The sequence below is a fragment of the Physcomitrium patens genome, chromosome 20 (genome assembly GCF_059467195.1).
Source record: "Physcomitrium patens ecotype Gransden chromosome 20, ASM5946719v1, whole genome shotgun sequence".
In the NCBI taxonomy this organism is placed as follows: domain Eukaryota; kingdom Viridiplantae; phylum Streptophyta; class Bryopsida; order Funariales; family Funariaceae; genus Physcomitrium; species Physcomitrium patens.
This window is the reverse complement of record NC_143429.1, coordinates 12,587,287-12,602,868: the sequence shown is the minus strand read 5'-3', so window position 1 is coordinate 12,602,868 and position 15,582 is coordinate 12,587,287. Positions and strand designations below refer to the sequence as shown.

General features: G+C 36.9%; 2 protein-coding genes across 4 annotated transcripts; both read left to right on the top strand.

The window, feature by feature from the left end:
• The first annotated feature begins 2,278 nt into the window (after positions 1 to 2,278).
• LOC112273203 (RGS1-HXK1-interacting protein 1) lies at positions 2,279 to 6,655 on the top strand. 3 transcript variants are annotated; one of them, XR_016498771.1, is made up of 10 exons: positions 2,279 to 2,521; positions 3,751 to 3,817; positions 4,165 to 4,242; positions 4,636 to 4,688; positions 4,873 to 4,956; positions 5,101 to 5,153; positions 5,349 to 5,413; positions 5,609 to 5,667; positions 5,807 to 6,082; positions 6,474 to 6,655. XR_016498771.1 is itself a non-coding variant. In XM_024501680.3 (9 exons), exons 1-9 carry the CDS (start codon positions 2,348 to 2,350, stop codon positions 5,894 to 5,896), a joined length of 723 nt encoding a protein of 240 aa, XP_024357448.2. In that variant the 5' UTR covers positions 2,279 to 2,347; the 3' UTR covers positions 5,897 to 6,186. The 3 variants fall into 3 exon arrangements, 1 of the variants encoding a protein (XP_024357448.2); XR_016498773.1 differs by having other exon boundaries at positions 6,236 to 6,655; XM_024501680.3 differs by lacking the exon at positions 6,474 to 6,655 and having other exon boundaries at positions 5,807 to 6,186.
• A 1,821-nt stretch (positions 6,656 to 8,476) lies between these two features.
• Positions 8,477 to 14,925, top strand: LOC112273647 (uncharacterized). The gene is made up of 7 exons (XM_073529538.2): positions 8,477 to 8,480; positions 11,835 to 12,384; positions 12,521 to 12,605; positions 12,838 to 12,889; positions 13,709 to 13,758; positions 14,069 to 14,116; positions 14,383 to 14,925. The coding sequence occupies exons 1-7, from the start codon at positions 8,477 to 8,479 to the stop codon at positions 14,557 to 14,559; spliced, it is 966 nt and encodes a 321-aa protein (XP_073385639.2). The 3' UTR covers positions 14,560 to 14,925.
• Positions 14,926 to 15,582: the final 657 nt, after the last annotated feature.

Sequence of the window (15,582 nt, the reverse complement as noted above, 5' to 3'; positions counted from 1 at the left end):
ACCAATTTGTCATTGTTTTTCAATGTTTGCAACCTCTTTGGAAGATTTATTTTCATCAAATACTTGCAAAAGAAAAACAAGCAAAAGAAAGCATATTCAAACTTTAAAATGCATTTCTCATTCTCTTAAGACACGATTATTCAAACGAAAAAACAATTAGTCACTTGCAGAATATTCAATCGCTTGAGATGTCTGAAGGCTCACCTTCAACATCCTCAACTTGGACATATCCTTCAACCCCATTGTTGGAGCAAGCTTACAAGCATCGAGTAGGAGAGTGCAATATTCAATATATCAACAAATGCAGTAGAAAACCAGATTGCATGATGGTGCAATTTGATTCCAAAACAAAAATCAACTGAAATCTGCAGGTCGAAGTAGGAATGTTTACCAGAAGAAAACTGTCTGCAGAGCCATCCTCAACACCCAATGTGGACGAGCCTCGCACACCCCAAATACACAGATCCAAGCATGTTTGCTCGACCTGCTTGATTCCAATAGATATGAGGAAGAATAGAGAAAATAATGTTTGATTCTCCAAGCAATAACATGTCCTAGAACTGCAATTGTCCTCGTCTTGATGCAACCGATCACCTTGCATTAACAACTTACCCAGACATAATACTAGCTACAGTTGGGCAATTTCTTATGATGAGATTGAATAAAGTAAACCTAATCAAACACCCAGTTCGTAGCAAAAAAATGGACAGAGAAGTAGCAGATGTATTGGAGAGCAAATGCACACAAGGATATCTCCAGTTTTGGATCCTCCTTTGTGTCAACCAGCGAAATCAAAAAAGAATTGTTTTTGACCCCCAAACAACTTCATTAAGGCATCGAGCACCCCACCATATGCTAGTGCCTTGAGCCCTTCGTAGAAACTCACAACATTGTTAATTACATGGAGTACCAAGTCCAATGAGCACCTACTGCACGCACTTGCCTACCAGTAAACTCAACGCTTGCAAACCCAGTTGAGAAGGTGAAGTTTCAAGGTATCGAGCCTTTCAGCAGCTATAATAAAATTCGTTTCGAAAAAAGTTCCGCTATCAAGACAATACATGCTTAAATCAACTGCTTCGATCCACACATAGAGCGCGTTTAGCGACGAGAGCGGATTGGATCGATAAGCGAATTCATAGCAAATTTCAACAGCAAAGGGACGATTTCACTCCATCTTTCAATCAAGTTTTGTTCTGGGAGAACTTCAAGCCACGGAATCTTCACACAATGTCTTTATCTTCGAACTTAGAAAAAAAAAACTTGACACATTCCGGATAGCATGACCCATTCTAAAGACGAAATTCTGACTGGCACGCTCACGCGCACAAACCGAAACCTCTCGCCAACAATCACCGTAAACAAATCAGCGCTGCCCTCAAAATTGAGACCACAAGCTCACTGAGCAGCAAATTCTCCTGCAACTCCCCAAAATCCCAAAAGAGCTCAAGAAACACGGTCTTGAAAAAGTTTAAAAGAAAACTTCATAATAAAGTAAAAGCATGTGTCCTTCCGTTCAACATTTTGTCTTGTTAGTGAATTGATGGTTCCCCCTTCTTGTTTGAAACCTCAATTGGGTGCAAATGAATGATTACGTCATTAATTAGATATATAATTGATAATTTCTATATATATATATATATATATATATACTTATTTCATTGAAAAGGTAACTAGAATACATTTTGATTGTATTTGATTGATGTTGGGATCTTAATAAGATTGCAAATCTCATGAAAAACATTAATCTTCATGATTTTCGGATAATAACAACAAATGAATTAGAATTTATTTATTTAGTAAGTACTACAATCTTTAATATAATGTCTACATACATAATACATATATTAATAAAATTTTGGCTACCTCAATACTAGTAGTATTAATTTAAAAAATGAATGTATGAAAATACTCATTTATTCACATTTCAAAAAAAATCCCATTACACATGAACCTAACAAATGAAACAAAAAACATAATGAAATTGAGAACTTAAATCGCTTGGCTTGAGAAATAAAGTCAAGAGAAAAAATATCTATTGAAAAAGTTAAACGCAAATTTTTTAAAAAAAAGTGTGGTAAGACTTTTGGAAGGGAGCGGAATGCCACGTGGTCGCTAAGCGGGGTCGAGAAGCATAACAACCGACAAAATGAGGGAGGCAGCAAAGCAAAAGCACAGGGACGAGAGAGAGGTCGCAAAGGGAAGGGAGGGAGGTCGCAAACCCAAGGGAGGGAGGTTGCTGCGAGCGGGGGTGAAGCTCATTTGCATCACCATCGCTTTCGCTTTGCCTTCGCATGCCCGGGCCGGCGCTTCTTCTGCATTTGCACCTTCGCCTTCTCGGGGAGCGATGGGGCACAACGGAGAGAACAGCAAGACGGATGACTCCTGGAGCTTCTATACCGCGCAGGCGCAGAGTATGGGCCATCGGGCGCTGAATTCCACCGACGAGGCCCTCCGAACCGCTCGTGTTCAGATCGATCAGTTGCAGGACGCCTCCTCGCAGCAATTCGCTGCAGCTCAGGTGAGGAACGAGAGAGTGACGTTGGATTTGTAGTGGTGGCGGTGATCCCGGGCTGCTCCTACTTTTGTGTCGAGGTTGAGATTCCGGGAGAGTATTGGTGTGTTCGGCAACTGGAAACCCTAGTTTGCGACCTTCTGTTCTTTGCCTTGTCTTATTTTCCGCACATTGGAGATCGAAACCTTGCCGGCGGTTTTTTACTGTTTGATGAAACACTAGCTTGCTCATGTCTGCACAATTGGTGTTACATTGCCTTACTCCTCATCTCCGTGCAATTTTGTTGTAGCGAGATTTTAGGTTCAGTGGGTTTTGACTCCATTGGAAGGTCTTGGGATTGTGGTTGAGAGTCGGAATATGTATTCATGACGTTCAAATCCGTCTTTGTGCCCATCGGATCCACAATGGCTAGCACAGTTTGCAATTTGGATTACTGTCGCGATGCATTAGTTTTCTCTGCTAAGATGATGTTGATGATGAGACAGTGACACATGGAGTAGAGCTTAGACAGAGGGCACATCACTCTCTCAATGCTGCAGCTAAAATCTTGTGCTAACCGTAAAGCTTCCTGCTGCATTTTTATAGGACCAGTTCTTTTTTCGTACTCGAAGTAGGATTTTACACGATTCAGACAGTTTTTCCGGTCTCTTCGCATTTCCGGGGCTTGTAAATTCACGTTAGCAATTGGTTTCGTTTCGGACCGATGGTCTTGGTCGATGGATCGCAAAATCAAGCATTGCATCTCGACTTGTTCGATGTCTAGAGACATTCTGTCAGCATGCTAGGGATCACATCTTGGAGTTGAACGTTCGCTATAGATGCATTTTTTCAATTGCAAGTTGCACCTAATCCATCTGATGGTCCAGAATCGCTGTGTCAACCAACTATAGAATTTCGAGTTTTTGTGGACTTCCAAAATATGCGTCCATCAGCCTAGAAGTTTGTTTACTATGTCATTGGGATTTACAGAATACCTATTCAGACTCTAGCCTTCAACTGAAGGTCCTTGTCTAGATTGCTATAGAAGAATATGTCTGATGTTCTGCGAGACGGCGCGATGCTGGCGCGATAGAGGACGTCCCCTGTTGATTACTCTGACATCCAAGTAGATTTTCATGGGATGAAGGTTCTGAAATCATGTGTCTGCCGCATGGTTTTATGTTTCTTGTATATGTATATATGCTTGTGAGATCGGAACATTTTGGAATAAATTTTTTGAGACTTGATGTCCACAGAAACTTGCGGATAGAGCTAAACAGGAATATACCCATTATGAAGGACTTGTTTTCAAGAAACTCAAAGGTGTTGTCCTTAGCCTCTTACTCAACGAATGATGCTTCACATGTTATAATACTTCAAGTTTTAGTCAATCGAATTAGTAGGTTTTCCCTTTTGTTGTCATAGCCCTGGTTACCATAACATATTGGGTTAGACACTTTCTTATCTTGGGCGGTCTGTTTTTCTATTAGTTTTAACCATTTGTTTGAAGTGATTTATGTTTGCATTTTAGTCATGGTGAATGTGTTAGAGATGTCTGCTAGTGTTTAGCCAGTAGACACTCTTGCTAGTCCTAATGTTTGCATTAGCTAGGTAGTTAGCAGGTGCTTTGGACGCATCAGTTGTCATGTTTCCGTTCGATGTGGGTGCAGAGGGTGTAAACATAGCTGTCCAGAATCCAAATGCAACTTTTGGAATCCTTGGAGTCACTACACTACTCGCTTTGAGAAGTAAGGCTTGTTGCTTCCTCCACATATGTTTCCTCTCCGTTTGGTTTGTATTTTTACTAGTCAAATACGATTGTTATTAGCATTATCAGTTAAGTGCGACAAGTCCAGGCTTGAATGGTCATGTTTCAGTGATAGCCAGTGAGGTTATGTTGTGACTTCTTGAGTCATTCATGTTGAAGTCTGCTTTTGAGTGTATTTAGTGGAGTTTACTACCTACAATTATTGGTGTCTTGCGTTGGCAAAAGACTTCGATTATGAAATTTCAACGTACCTTCGAAGCAAATGATCTTGCTATTTAGTGATGCACCATTGGGTATCTTTACCACAGTGGTATGCGAGATGAATGTTGAGCGTCTATGTCTTCTCCTATGCTAATTAACATGCTATTTTCAGCACCAAGGCGACTGCTATATCGCTACACCATTGGCCAGTTTCGGAGTGAGGAGGTATTATACACGTTTTCTCTTCAATGAGTTCATGTCACACAGCTGAAATCTGAATAGGCCAAACATCGAGCAAGGTGTTGTTTATTGGACCTCTCTGCTGTACTATCGACAAGCTCATTAGAAGTCAATTAGCATGGTATTCCCAATAATTAGCACGTGTCTGAGTTTCTTGTGTATTCCATAGGCTATGCTCACGCGCGCTGAGACAAAGGTGAAGGAGATGCATCAAACAGTAGATTCATTGAAAAATGAAACAAAGAAGCTTGAGGTAATATCCTTCATTTCACATGTCTTCGGTGCTCAAGTAAACGATTTTACAAATAGTAACTTCATACTGAAGTCGTTTGTAATAGTTGTTTTTTGAGATTTTGTATTCAATGCTGCTGCACTCTCAATCTTGAGTTCTTAACAGGAGAGGGCAAAGCTTGCAGAGGAGGAGTTTCTTCGGGGAATGACTAAACTTAAGTAAGAACACGTTTTCTTGGAATTCTGTTCCTAAATTTGTCAAAGGTGTTGTTCTGGGCACACTATTGTCCTTATCAACATATTTTATGGTTGATCTCAATCTTTCCCTTATTCTTTGCTCTATTGTCTTAGTCACTATTGTTCAAAGCCAATGTCATTGTACCAGCTTGTCTGAATTGTTTTGGCATGTGACAGAAATAGCGGAAGTCAAATTAGCTCTCTCTCTAGGGGCGCCTACAAAACAGAATCATCTGCAAGAGGTACATATCCGAATCAAAGATGCTGAATGTTCTGTTCTTGGTTATTCTTACAAAGGATATTGTTTGCTTTATATTTCAGATTTCCCCTTGTACTTATTTCAAGTGCTTTGTAAGCTACCTGAAGCTGATAGGAATGTCACCTTACCAAGTTTTGATACGTTGGTTCTGATGATAGTTTATGTCGGCTAATCGCAGGACTTATGGATAGCTTGCGTGATTTACCGGGTAGGGAAGCATTGCGTTTGCGAGCAGAGGTACGATACAATTTATGTTCTATTTTAGTAATCGTCCGCGATTCTTGTAGGGTTATGATTATGATGCTTTGGTAAGTATTGCATGCTGTTACTTTCGAGTGTACCTCTGTCGTTTTTTACTGAAGTATATTGCTAGCAGGTTGCATCCATGGCATCTGAAGTCAAACAACAGCGAAATCTTTTGGACAAACGAGTTTCACAAATTGCAAGTTATGGTATCTCAGTTTAAGTTATAGTATGAGTCTGCTTCAGCTTTGAAGATTGAGCACTTGAAGTATAGACTGCTGCACATGCAATACCACGCTCTTCAATCGCAGAGTAATTTTTCTGCTAGTGTGCTGTATATCGCAAGAGGCCAACATAAGTGGATCAGCCTGGCTTGCAATGACCTCATGGTTTTGCTGATAAGTTTAAGGTACACACTCGGCTTTTTCTGAACTTGACTTGTGAAGAGGTTTATTGAGATGTTGGATGATTCTGGTCCATTTTGCAGCAAGTAAAATTCTCGCATTGGTGCCATTACTCCCCATCACTTATTATGTCTCCATCATGTTTTGTTTTCAAGTAGCTTTGCAGGAATAAGTTCATAGCTTGGAGATAATTGTTTTGTTATGCTACGCTTGCCAAGCACCCGATGAGGCTCATCCTATGTATAGCCCTCATGGTTCCTTGTTCCAGACAACGATTAGAAAAATAATTTTAGAGCACGCCGTACACCCCCAGTTTTTATCTAACTCGGTACATCGTAGAGAATTTGCTGAGTTATATCAATCTTCAAGCGCGGTTCTGGGTGTGTTTTTTTGCAGACAAACCTTTCAAGCTAAATGTATCTGGATGAAACGACATACTCTATGGTTGAATGGGATGAGTATTGAGTAGTAATTGTAAGCATAGATTGTGTCGTTTCTGAAGAATTTACTCATATTTTAACCTACCTATGTTTGAAGAGCCTTTCCTTTCTAATTACTTGATTTTGTCACTTCGATCATGCACAGCTGCTCGACTATGAGATAAATGTTACGCAATGCCGACCATATTTCTCATATCGAAAGCTCTAAACAACTGATTTAATTATATGAGGTGTTCCTCACTTCTCTCTCTTGAACTATTAAGGCAATATAACCAACGTGTTATTGTTCTTAAACACTCAACACCTCTATCCTACCAGACATTCCCAGAAAAATCATCACTAAGGTGTTCATTATGTGTAGATTATGCGAATAAAAAAAAAAGTGGAAAAGAAGATGTATCACGTTAATCCTAATTAGAGTTTTTGTATGTTTATTTTTTTGACATGATACTTGCCTCAGTATGATATCATAACTAATGAAAGTGAATAAATGAGAATAACTTAAAGAAAATGAGAATTCAAGTAGTATTGAACTTGAACTGGTCTTGCTCTACTTGGTTCATCACAAAAGAGTAAAAATCAAAGCTGGAATTTACAAAATGTTACAACTTCATTTACAACAAGGAGACAATACCTGTCCACTTACTTTCAGTGCTTTGAAAAATGTGCTGCATTTGACTACAAGGAATTATCAGTCTGGACTTACTCATTGAGAACTGCCTCAAAGCAACAATGAAATTTAGCGTACTTTCAAACCTGAAGATTAAGATTCAGACAAACATCACTAGTTAATCTGCCAAATACCTTTGTCACTGCCATACAAACAAAGAAAAAACCCACATGTGGGTGATTGAACAAATCCATGAAATCTGTGTGTAGACTTGTAGTGTATAAGTATCTTGCAGCAAATTCCAGTTATGGATGTAACCAAACTCAAACTAATTGTCACTAATTCTATCATGATTGCATGACAATCAATTAAAGGGCTTAACTCTACATGGCAAACATTATGAGTGCTTAATACCACTGATGCATAACAGAATACTTTACAAGCTGAGAAGATTTAGAAATACAAAATTAATTCACATATTATTCTGGCAATTTATGCAGATAACCTTGAACTTGGCAACTATTAAAACTCCTAAAAAATACAGTGAAGGTTACATGTTTTATGAAGGCCGAGTATAATAGCATAAACTGAAGAGAATAAATGAACCAGGTGACTACATGGTTACTTCCTTACAGAAGCTGCAAGCCTCCTTCTTGATGACAAGATTTCTTTTGTACATAGTAAAGAGCTAAAAAAGTAGGCTTAAAAGTAAAATAATTGGTTCCAGCAATCTGCTCAAGAAGTGGATTACAAGCTGCCAAGCTGCGATTTGGAGTCAAGTGAGTAAATAAGTCATTATTGAAAGTGAGCAAACAATGTTCATCCAAGCTATAGCTTTTGAAGCTACAATATTTCAAGTGTAAGATGCTGCTTGCTTAACATAAATCATGAACATGAGAGCAATCAATTCAACTCATAACACATCATTTTATGAAGTGCCATGTCAAAGCAGGCAGTCAATCAATCTTATTTTGTGCTCTCCAAAATATGTCAAGACCTGATATCATATTCACAGGGCACATTTACAAACTGGACTATGACATGCCAATTACAAAATACATGTAGATAATTCACTTATAAGCACAACGAAAGTCAATAAATGGCTATTGGACCATGCCAAATGCGAGGAAAAAATGGAAAAAGTAGCAAGGAAATGTGATCGACAAGAAAGAGAAGGATCCCACCAATCTCAATTGTTTTCTTGCTTTCTTGTAATGATGTGACCTGACATGTTATGCAATATTTATAGAGGATGCCATCAGCTTATAGGCTTGGTGAGCGAATATGTACTTGCTCTAGTAGAACAAAGACACAAAAACAAGTCCCTCTCTTATACATGTTTAGCAAGCATGGGTGCACCATCTCGAGTTCATTCAAATATGCACACACTCACATGCCGTTGCAAGAATATGATGGTTGCTCAGTTAATGAATCCAAGCAAACTTTATTAATTCATTCTTTCCTACCATTATTATTCTTCTTCTATTTTTTCATTCATTCATTCATTCATTCTTTTCTTCTTGCTATCAATTATTCTCCTCTAATTTCCTTGTTCACTCATTCCTTCTTTCTTTCATGTCCTCTTCTTCCTCCAATTTCCTCATTCTTTTATTCATTCATTCTTTCTTGCTATTGCTCCTCTTCTTCCAATTTTCTTATTCATTTATTCTTACCTCTTTCCTACCATTACTCTTCATCTTTTTCTTCCTCTTCTTCTTTCTCCAATTCCTTCATTTATTCATTTCTTCCTTCTCACTATGACTCTTCTTCTTCCAATTCCTTCATTACTTCTTTCCTTCTTACCTTTCTTCTCATCTTTTAATTCCCTCATTCATTTATTTCTTCTTCTTGCCATTACTTGTTGTTGTGTAATAACATAGCTATCAAGTGAAAGAAGAATGAAAGTATTTTATTCTAGAATAACCTAATTAAAATTACCTATAGCAACTATGAATTATTTTGCAAATAAAAGAGTAGAATTTGAAAGCAGACTAGAAGAGAGATTTTTGAGTGTTGGTTTTATGTTATTTAAATTCATATTGAAATTTAGAGGAATTATGATGTTTTTAGTGGATTTAGATTATGAAAAATAAAAAAAGTTTATAAATTTTATGATTTTGTGAGTTTTATAGTATATTTATAGATGAAATTTTGGCATTTTTTTATTATTATTATTATTATGCTTGTTATAAATGCGTGTAAAAAATTTGAAGTCAATTAAGTAGTTAGATTGAAGAACATGAGGGTTTTTGTGGATTTTGGTCTTGGAAATTTGAAATTTAGGCTTAGTGAGTGTTTTGAAGAGTTTTTCTTACAATTAGTAAGTTTGATTCTTTTTAAATTTTATATACTTATTAATAGCTTATTGATTAAAGTCTAGGTAAAATTTTAGTCAAGACTTATAGTTTAATTAATATTTATTGAGGTTTCAAATAGCTATATTAATTAATTGAAATTTACTTGGAATTTTTTTGCAATTGTTTTAGATTTAGGATTTCATTAGGATTTAGTTTAGAGTTAGGATTTAAGATTTGCTTAGGATTTGATTAATTTTTTTTTAAGATTTTATTAAGATTTTTTTTCGGATTTGATAGGATTTGATTAAGATTTAATATTTCATTGAAGTTTGATCTAGGATTAGGATTTAGGATTTGATTAGGATTTTGTCTAAAATTAGGATTCCTAATAAAATTTTAAATCTCAAAAAAACTTAATCAAATTTAGGATTTGATTAGAATTTGTTTAAGATTTGATTAATTCTTTTTTTTAGATTTAAAATTTTGTTAGGATTTTTTGAGAATATATTATAATTTGATTAGGATTCAATTAAGATTTTTATTTTTGATATTCTTTTAAGAATGATTTATTATATATATTTTATTAAGATTAATTTATAATTTCTTTTATATTTCTTTTATAAGTTCTTAAGTTTTTTTTTGAATTTAATTGAAAATTGATTAGCATTGTTATAAATTAATTAAAGTTTAATCAGAATTCTATTAGAATTACTACAATCATCTTATTACAAGTTCTATTTTTCCTTCAACAACCAAGTATCTAGTACATTCTTAAGGAGTCTTCACATAATATGACATTGTCTTCTTTCTCCTCTACTTCCCTCATCCCTCCATTCATTTCTTTTATCCTGCCATCACTCTTCTTTTTCCAATTCCTTCATTCCTTCATTCATTCATTTATTCTTTCTTTTCTACCATCGTTCCTCTTCTTCCTTCAATTTCTCATTCATTCATTTTTTAATTTTTTCCTACTATTGCTCCTCTTCCTCTAATTTCTTCATTCATCCATTCTTTTTTTTTCCCTTCCTACCATCACTCCTCATCCTCTAATTCCCTCATTCCTTCATTCCTACCATCGCTCTTCTTTTTTCTCTAATTTCTCATTCATTCATTTTTTAATTCTTTCTTGCCATTACTCATTGTCTTATAATCTCTTCATTCCTTCTTTCCTTCTTGCTATTGTTCTTCGTCCTCCAATTCCCTCAATCATTCATTTCATCTTTTTTTTTCTTGCCATCACTCATCTTCTTTCTCTTCCTCCAATTATTTCCTTCATTCATTCAATCCTTCTTTCCTTCTAATCGTTGCTTCTCTTTTTCTTCCTCTAATTTCCTCATTCATTCAATTTTTCTTTTTTGCCATTACTTGTCATTCTTCTCTTCTAATTCTCTTATTGCTTCATTTATTTGTTCTTGCCATCACTCCACTTCCTTAAATTCTCTTAATCATTCATTCCTTTCATCATACTATTGTTTTTTTTCTTCCAATTCCTTCATTCTTTCCTTCCTTCCTACCTTCATCTTCTTCCTCTAATCTTCTTATTTATTCATTTCTTCATTCCTACCATCACTTGTCATCCTTTTCTTCCAATTTTTTCATTGCTTCATTTATTCCTTCATTCTTGTCATTGGTCTTTTTCCTCCAATTCCTACATTTATTCTTTTTTTTTAGCCATCTCTCATCAATTCCCTTATTCATTCATTGCTCTTCTTCTTCTTCCTCAAATTTCCTTATTCATTCACTGCTCTTCCTCCTCCTCTTCCTCCAATTCCTTTATTCACTCTTCTTCTTTTCTTTTTCCAATTCTCTTATTCAATCATCGCTCTTTGTCCTCCTCCTCGTCTACTTTCTTTATTCATTCATTACTCCTCTTCCTCCAATTTCTATATTCATTTATCACTTTTTATATTCATTCATTCCAATTCTCTTATTCATTCATTGCTCCTCTTCCTCTTCCTTCTCCAACTCCCTTATTCATTCATCACTCATCCTCTTCCTCCTTCTTCAATTCTCTTATTTATTCATCGCTCCTCTTTTTTGTCCAATTCACTTATTTATTCATTAGTCTTCTTCCTCCTCTTCCTCCAATTTCTATATTCATTTATCGGTCTTCCTACACCTTGTCCAATTCTCTTATTCATTCATCGCTTTTCCTTCTCCTCATCCTCCAATTCTCTTACTCATTCATTGCTCTTCTCTCTCTTTCTTGTCTAATTTCCTTATTCATTCATCGCTCTTCCTTATTTGTTATTGTAGACACACTTACGTCAGCAAGTGCTTACAGTTTCTGCAGACACTTGTAGGAGTTGTAGCTTAGTGTACGCAATTTGCAGTTGTCGCCAGTTCAACCCAAGTTATGCGCATAGTAGAATATCAGGTCTGCTCTTCAGAGACGATGGTTAGAGTACAGACCCTATATCCTCTGGGAATTTACCTGGAGCGGAGGGCATTAGTGGCACCTCAGGTAGTGGAATTGGTGCCAGTTCACAGTCTGCTGGTCGAGTCCATGTTCGCAACACAATAGATGGTTTAGCAGGTGTCGGTCGAGGTACAACTTTCGGAGCTCCTGGTAGTTGGCCAGCTCCTAGATTCCTCTACATTCCCACCTTAGGGGCGTATGGTGGAAGAGGAAACCCTCAGCAGAGTGGAGGTGAGAATAATCAAGCTGATGTAAGGCTTGATCTTATTGGACGCGACCTTGCCGTGGCGCATTCAACACCAGAAGGTCCCACTCAAGGAGGCACTGCTTCAGCTAGTGTTCCAAGCCTTGGTCAACCCGATCTCACCTCAAGGACTGAGGATTCATCAGTTGCAGGAAAGCCTGCAAGGATTGATACAATGCTGAGCAATATGAGCATCGACAAAGATCATGCTACAAAGGAATGTGAAGCAGGTGAAGGAGGATCCATACAGTTGGATTTGAACACACCTTTGGGCAGCTTTCCGCCGTTCCGGTTAGAGTAAGTTGTTAAAACTTGAAAATGTTGCTTCTAAAGTACGTTTAATTTGCTTTTGATAAATCTTGTGGATTTTAGGTGTTACACTCAGTATGGATAACGATCGGTATGAGATAACAATCCTCGAGCCTTTTTGCAGGGTTGAATTTGAAGATGTGAACCGCCTCCAAGATGGCCAGTCCAAGCATTCACCAGAAGCTTTCTATGGCGGTTCTTTGTGGAAGGTAAAAATTAGTAAAATTATTAATTTTTACTACGTGTTTTCAATTTTGAAGTACAAGGTTGTTGCACTGCAAATGATGACCTCAACACTCACTAGTAGTGTCTAAGCCAATTCGTATTCGAGTAATTCGATGTCAATTGATATACAAGCAGCTCATCAGGAATAGATACTGGAAATCGTTACAATATCTTTCTATTTAGTATTGATATTCTGGTGATTTTTGTGAGAATCAGGTCAGTGTGCAAGCCTTCAATGACGAAGATCCGAGGGGGAGGCGCCCACTTGGTAATCATGATTTCCCGAAACGTGCAGATCGTCATTTCTTAACCTTAAAAGGATTGACAATAGAGCACAACATACATTTTAGTCTTTTGTTTTTTCTTTTTGCGGAGGGTGGGCAACGTAGTTATTCTTGGATGCAATTGGGTTGACTCAAAATGGAAATTCGTGGCAAAATGTACTGCTTCTAGACTAGTTTTCTGTCTAATTTTGTAGGAATCTTAATAACCTCAAAATGGCATGAGAGCAATTTTGAGAGATTTCGAGTTCAGATGTTTTACAAATTTTGATCAATAGATGTAAAGCTAGTGAAGCTTAAAAGCACGTTCTAAATATTTAAGACATAGAAGATTTGTGTTTGAATTGTAATGGCAAATGTAGAAAAATCATTTTTAACCCACAAAGTTCATAAGAAAATTATATATTTTTATGTTTTCTAAAATATTGAAGGAAAATATGTGTTAACAATTTAAACAACACATTCAAATGTTTCATACTATATGTAAGAAGACAAATGTCAAACTATGTTTTGAGATCTAAATGTTGATCCTTGCAGACGTTTTTACCCAGAACTTCTGTTAGAATTACTTGAAAATTGGGGGTATAACCTTTCGCTGTGTCGCGCCTAATTGTTGGATTTACAAAAGCGTTACACAGGCCTGTGTGTAGACCACAGATGCTCGAGAAAACTTGACCTGCTTAGAGTTTCGAAATTTTTTCGGGTGCATTTAAGGGTAACTCGAATTTGGTTGTTCCACAATGACAGTGGCAAAGATTTGCCATATTGGTTCCAGGAGTTCACAACTGAGAAATTCTGTTTTTCAGGTCTTTTCCTGCATAGGCGCAAAGCAGAGGACGTGGGTCCTTACAGAAAGGTGGACTTTTTACGGATGAGAGGATATAAAAGGTTTTCAGCTATTAAGAAAAAAATTTCAATGTCATTTACTCTCAGATGATCTCTTAAATTTTTTCTTCTAAGCTCTGATTAATCACATAGTTTGACACAATTTTGGACCCTAAATTGCCACCGAGAATAATCAAGTATTCTAGAAACACATTGTTGTAGGGAGCAAATAAATAATCTCAGTTTTTCCTCGTCAATAGAGATGATTATCCGCTCACATACCCGACAACTGTTTATTATGATTTATCATACTGTCTTTAACTGCGATTGTTTTGGTGTAGGTTTCCTTCCATACCGACACCAGAGAAAAGGTGACAGCTCGGTACCAAGTAAGATTTCAACCCCGAGCACTTTAGCTCTAATCTTGTCAAAGTAATGTTGTCGGAGGAAGACGAGACGGCTATGATATTCACTCAGTTTTCGTGCATTCAAGTTGTAATGAAGCAATTGATGTCTTGTAGACGATTAATTTCACTATGTAATACATTGTTACAGTACCATATTGTGTGGAGCATGATCCAAATGAAGTATATTTGTGTGGTACTAAGGCAAGTGCGGTAATAAATGTGTTCTTATTACTTTTACTGCCTTGCAGCTGATATGTCCAGCCAAACGTGGCGTGATTCCACTTGGAAGCCTTACCCAAGCAGGGACATTGCTACCAAAGACACCTAAAGGGTGGGGCTGGCGAACGGCTTTCTTGTTCAGTGAACAACCAGAGCTTCTGCAGGGTGGTTCCCTTCGAGTGGCAGCTGTTGTACAACTTGTCTAACCTGCACCTACAAGGAGGAACGATGCTCAGAAACTCTTCTTTTCCCGCCTGGTCGAGTTCTAGAAGTGTGTTTTAAGAAAAGAAATATTTTACTGTCATGTGGGGTTCATTCCTCGTACTGTAAGAGTAGAAGTTGCATGTAAGATTTCAATTGCTAGTAGGCACAAAGACATTTCCTTATAATTTGAATCGAATTCTTACACTATCAAAAAACCTATTTTGTATGGGTCGATATGAGTGGAGTTAGTCACAGTAGAGTTGACCCTTATTTTGCAGATGCGAGGTTTTTTTTTCTTTTCAATGTAACTGACTCCAAAGCTTGGACCATTGTGGTGAAACATCTCTCCTGATGAAATATTCTCTTCATTTCGAAGTCGCAAAGTCAGTCTGTGTAAAATACGTTTTGTCTACTCTGACTAATAGCGTCAGTTACTAATACTCAAGGCTGCCCCCAAATTGCCTGCACGCCTGACAATCAGACCTTTTCTTCCAATAAGTTCTGATTTGTAAGCTCAAGTTTGATCCTATCTGCTGAAACAAATTTGCTGGCTGGCTGCGACAGATAGCCACCGTCACTGCAGTAACGCAACCACTCCAATGGAAGTCCAACTTGATAGTTGCAAATTTTTAACAATAGAGACGGACCCTTTGAACATAAATAATTACAAATAAGATAAAATCACGTGTCTTTCTTATGTGTCTCTTTCATGTATATGTAAAGCGATTCGTTTGATTTACAAGACTCAACTCTATTTGAAGCAATTTAAGGGAGCCTTTGGACTCAGAAGCCCAATTTGGAAGGTTTTGGTACAAAAGTTTTACAAAGGTCATATGTTTGGTAAAGAACTGTTTTAGAAGTTTTGGTATTTTGGCAATAGTCAAAAGTGAGAATGTGTCATAAAATGAATGAAATTGTTTTATATAAAATGCTTTCATATAATACTATAGTTCTAAATATAAAGTTGATTTCCTTGACTAGAAAGCTTACTAAGTGAGGCCTCTCAGTTTCAACCATATAAAATG

Bases quoted from the DNA above. Each gene is read 5' to 3' on its own strand.
- LOC112273647 (XM_073529538.2), top strand. The intron at 12,606-12,837 runs GTAAAAATTAGT...TGTGAGAATCAG, and splicing joins ATGGCGGTTCTTTGTGGAAG to GTCAGTGTGCAAGCCTTCAA. The intron at 14,117-14,382 runs GTAAGATTTCAA...ACTGCCTTGCAG, and splicing joins AGGTGACAGCTCGGTACCAA to CTGATATGTCCAGCCAAACG.
- LOC112273203 (XM_024501680.3), top strand. From the start codon at position 2,348: ATGGGGCACAACGGAGAGAACAGCAAGACGGATGACTCCTGGAGCTTC. The intron at 4,689-4,872 runs GTATTATACACG...TGTATTCCATAG, and splicing joins GCCAGTTTCGGAGTGAGGAG to GCTATGCTCACGCGCGCTGA. The intron at 5,668-5,806 runs GTACGATACAAT...TATTGCTAGCAG, and splicing joins CATTGCGTTTGCGAGCAGAG to GTTGCATCCATGGCATCTGA.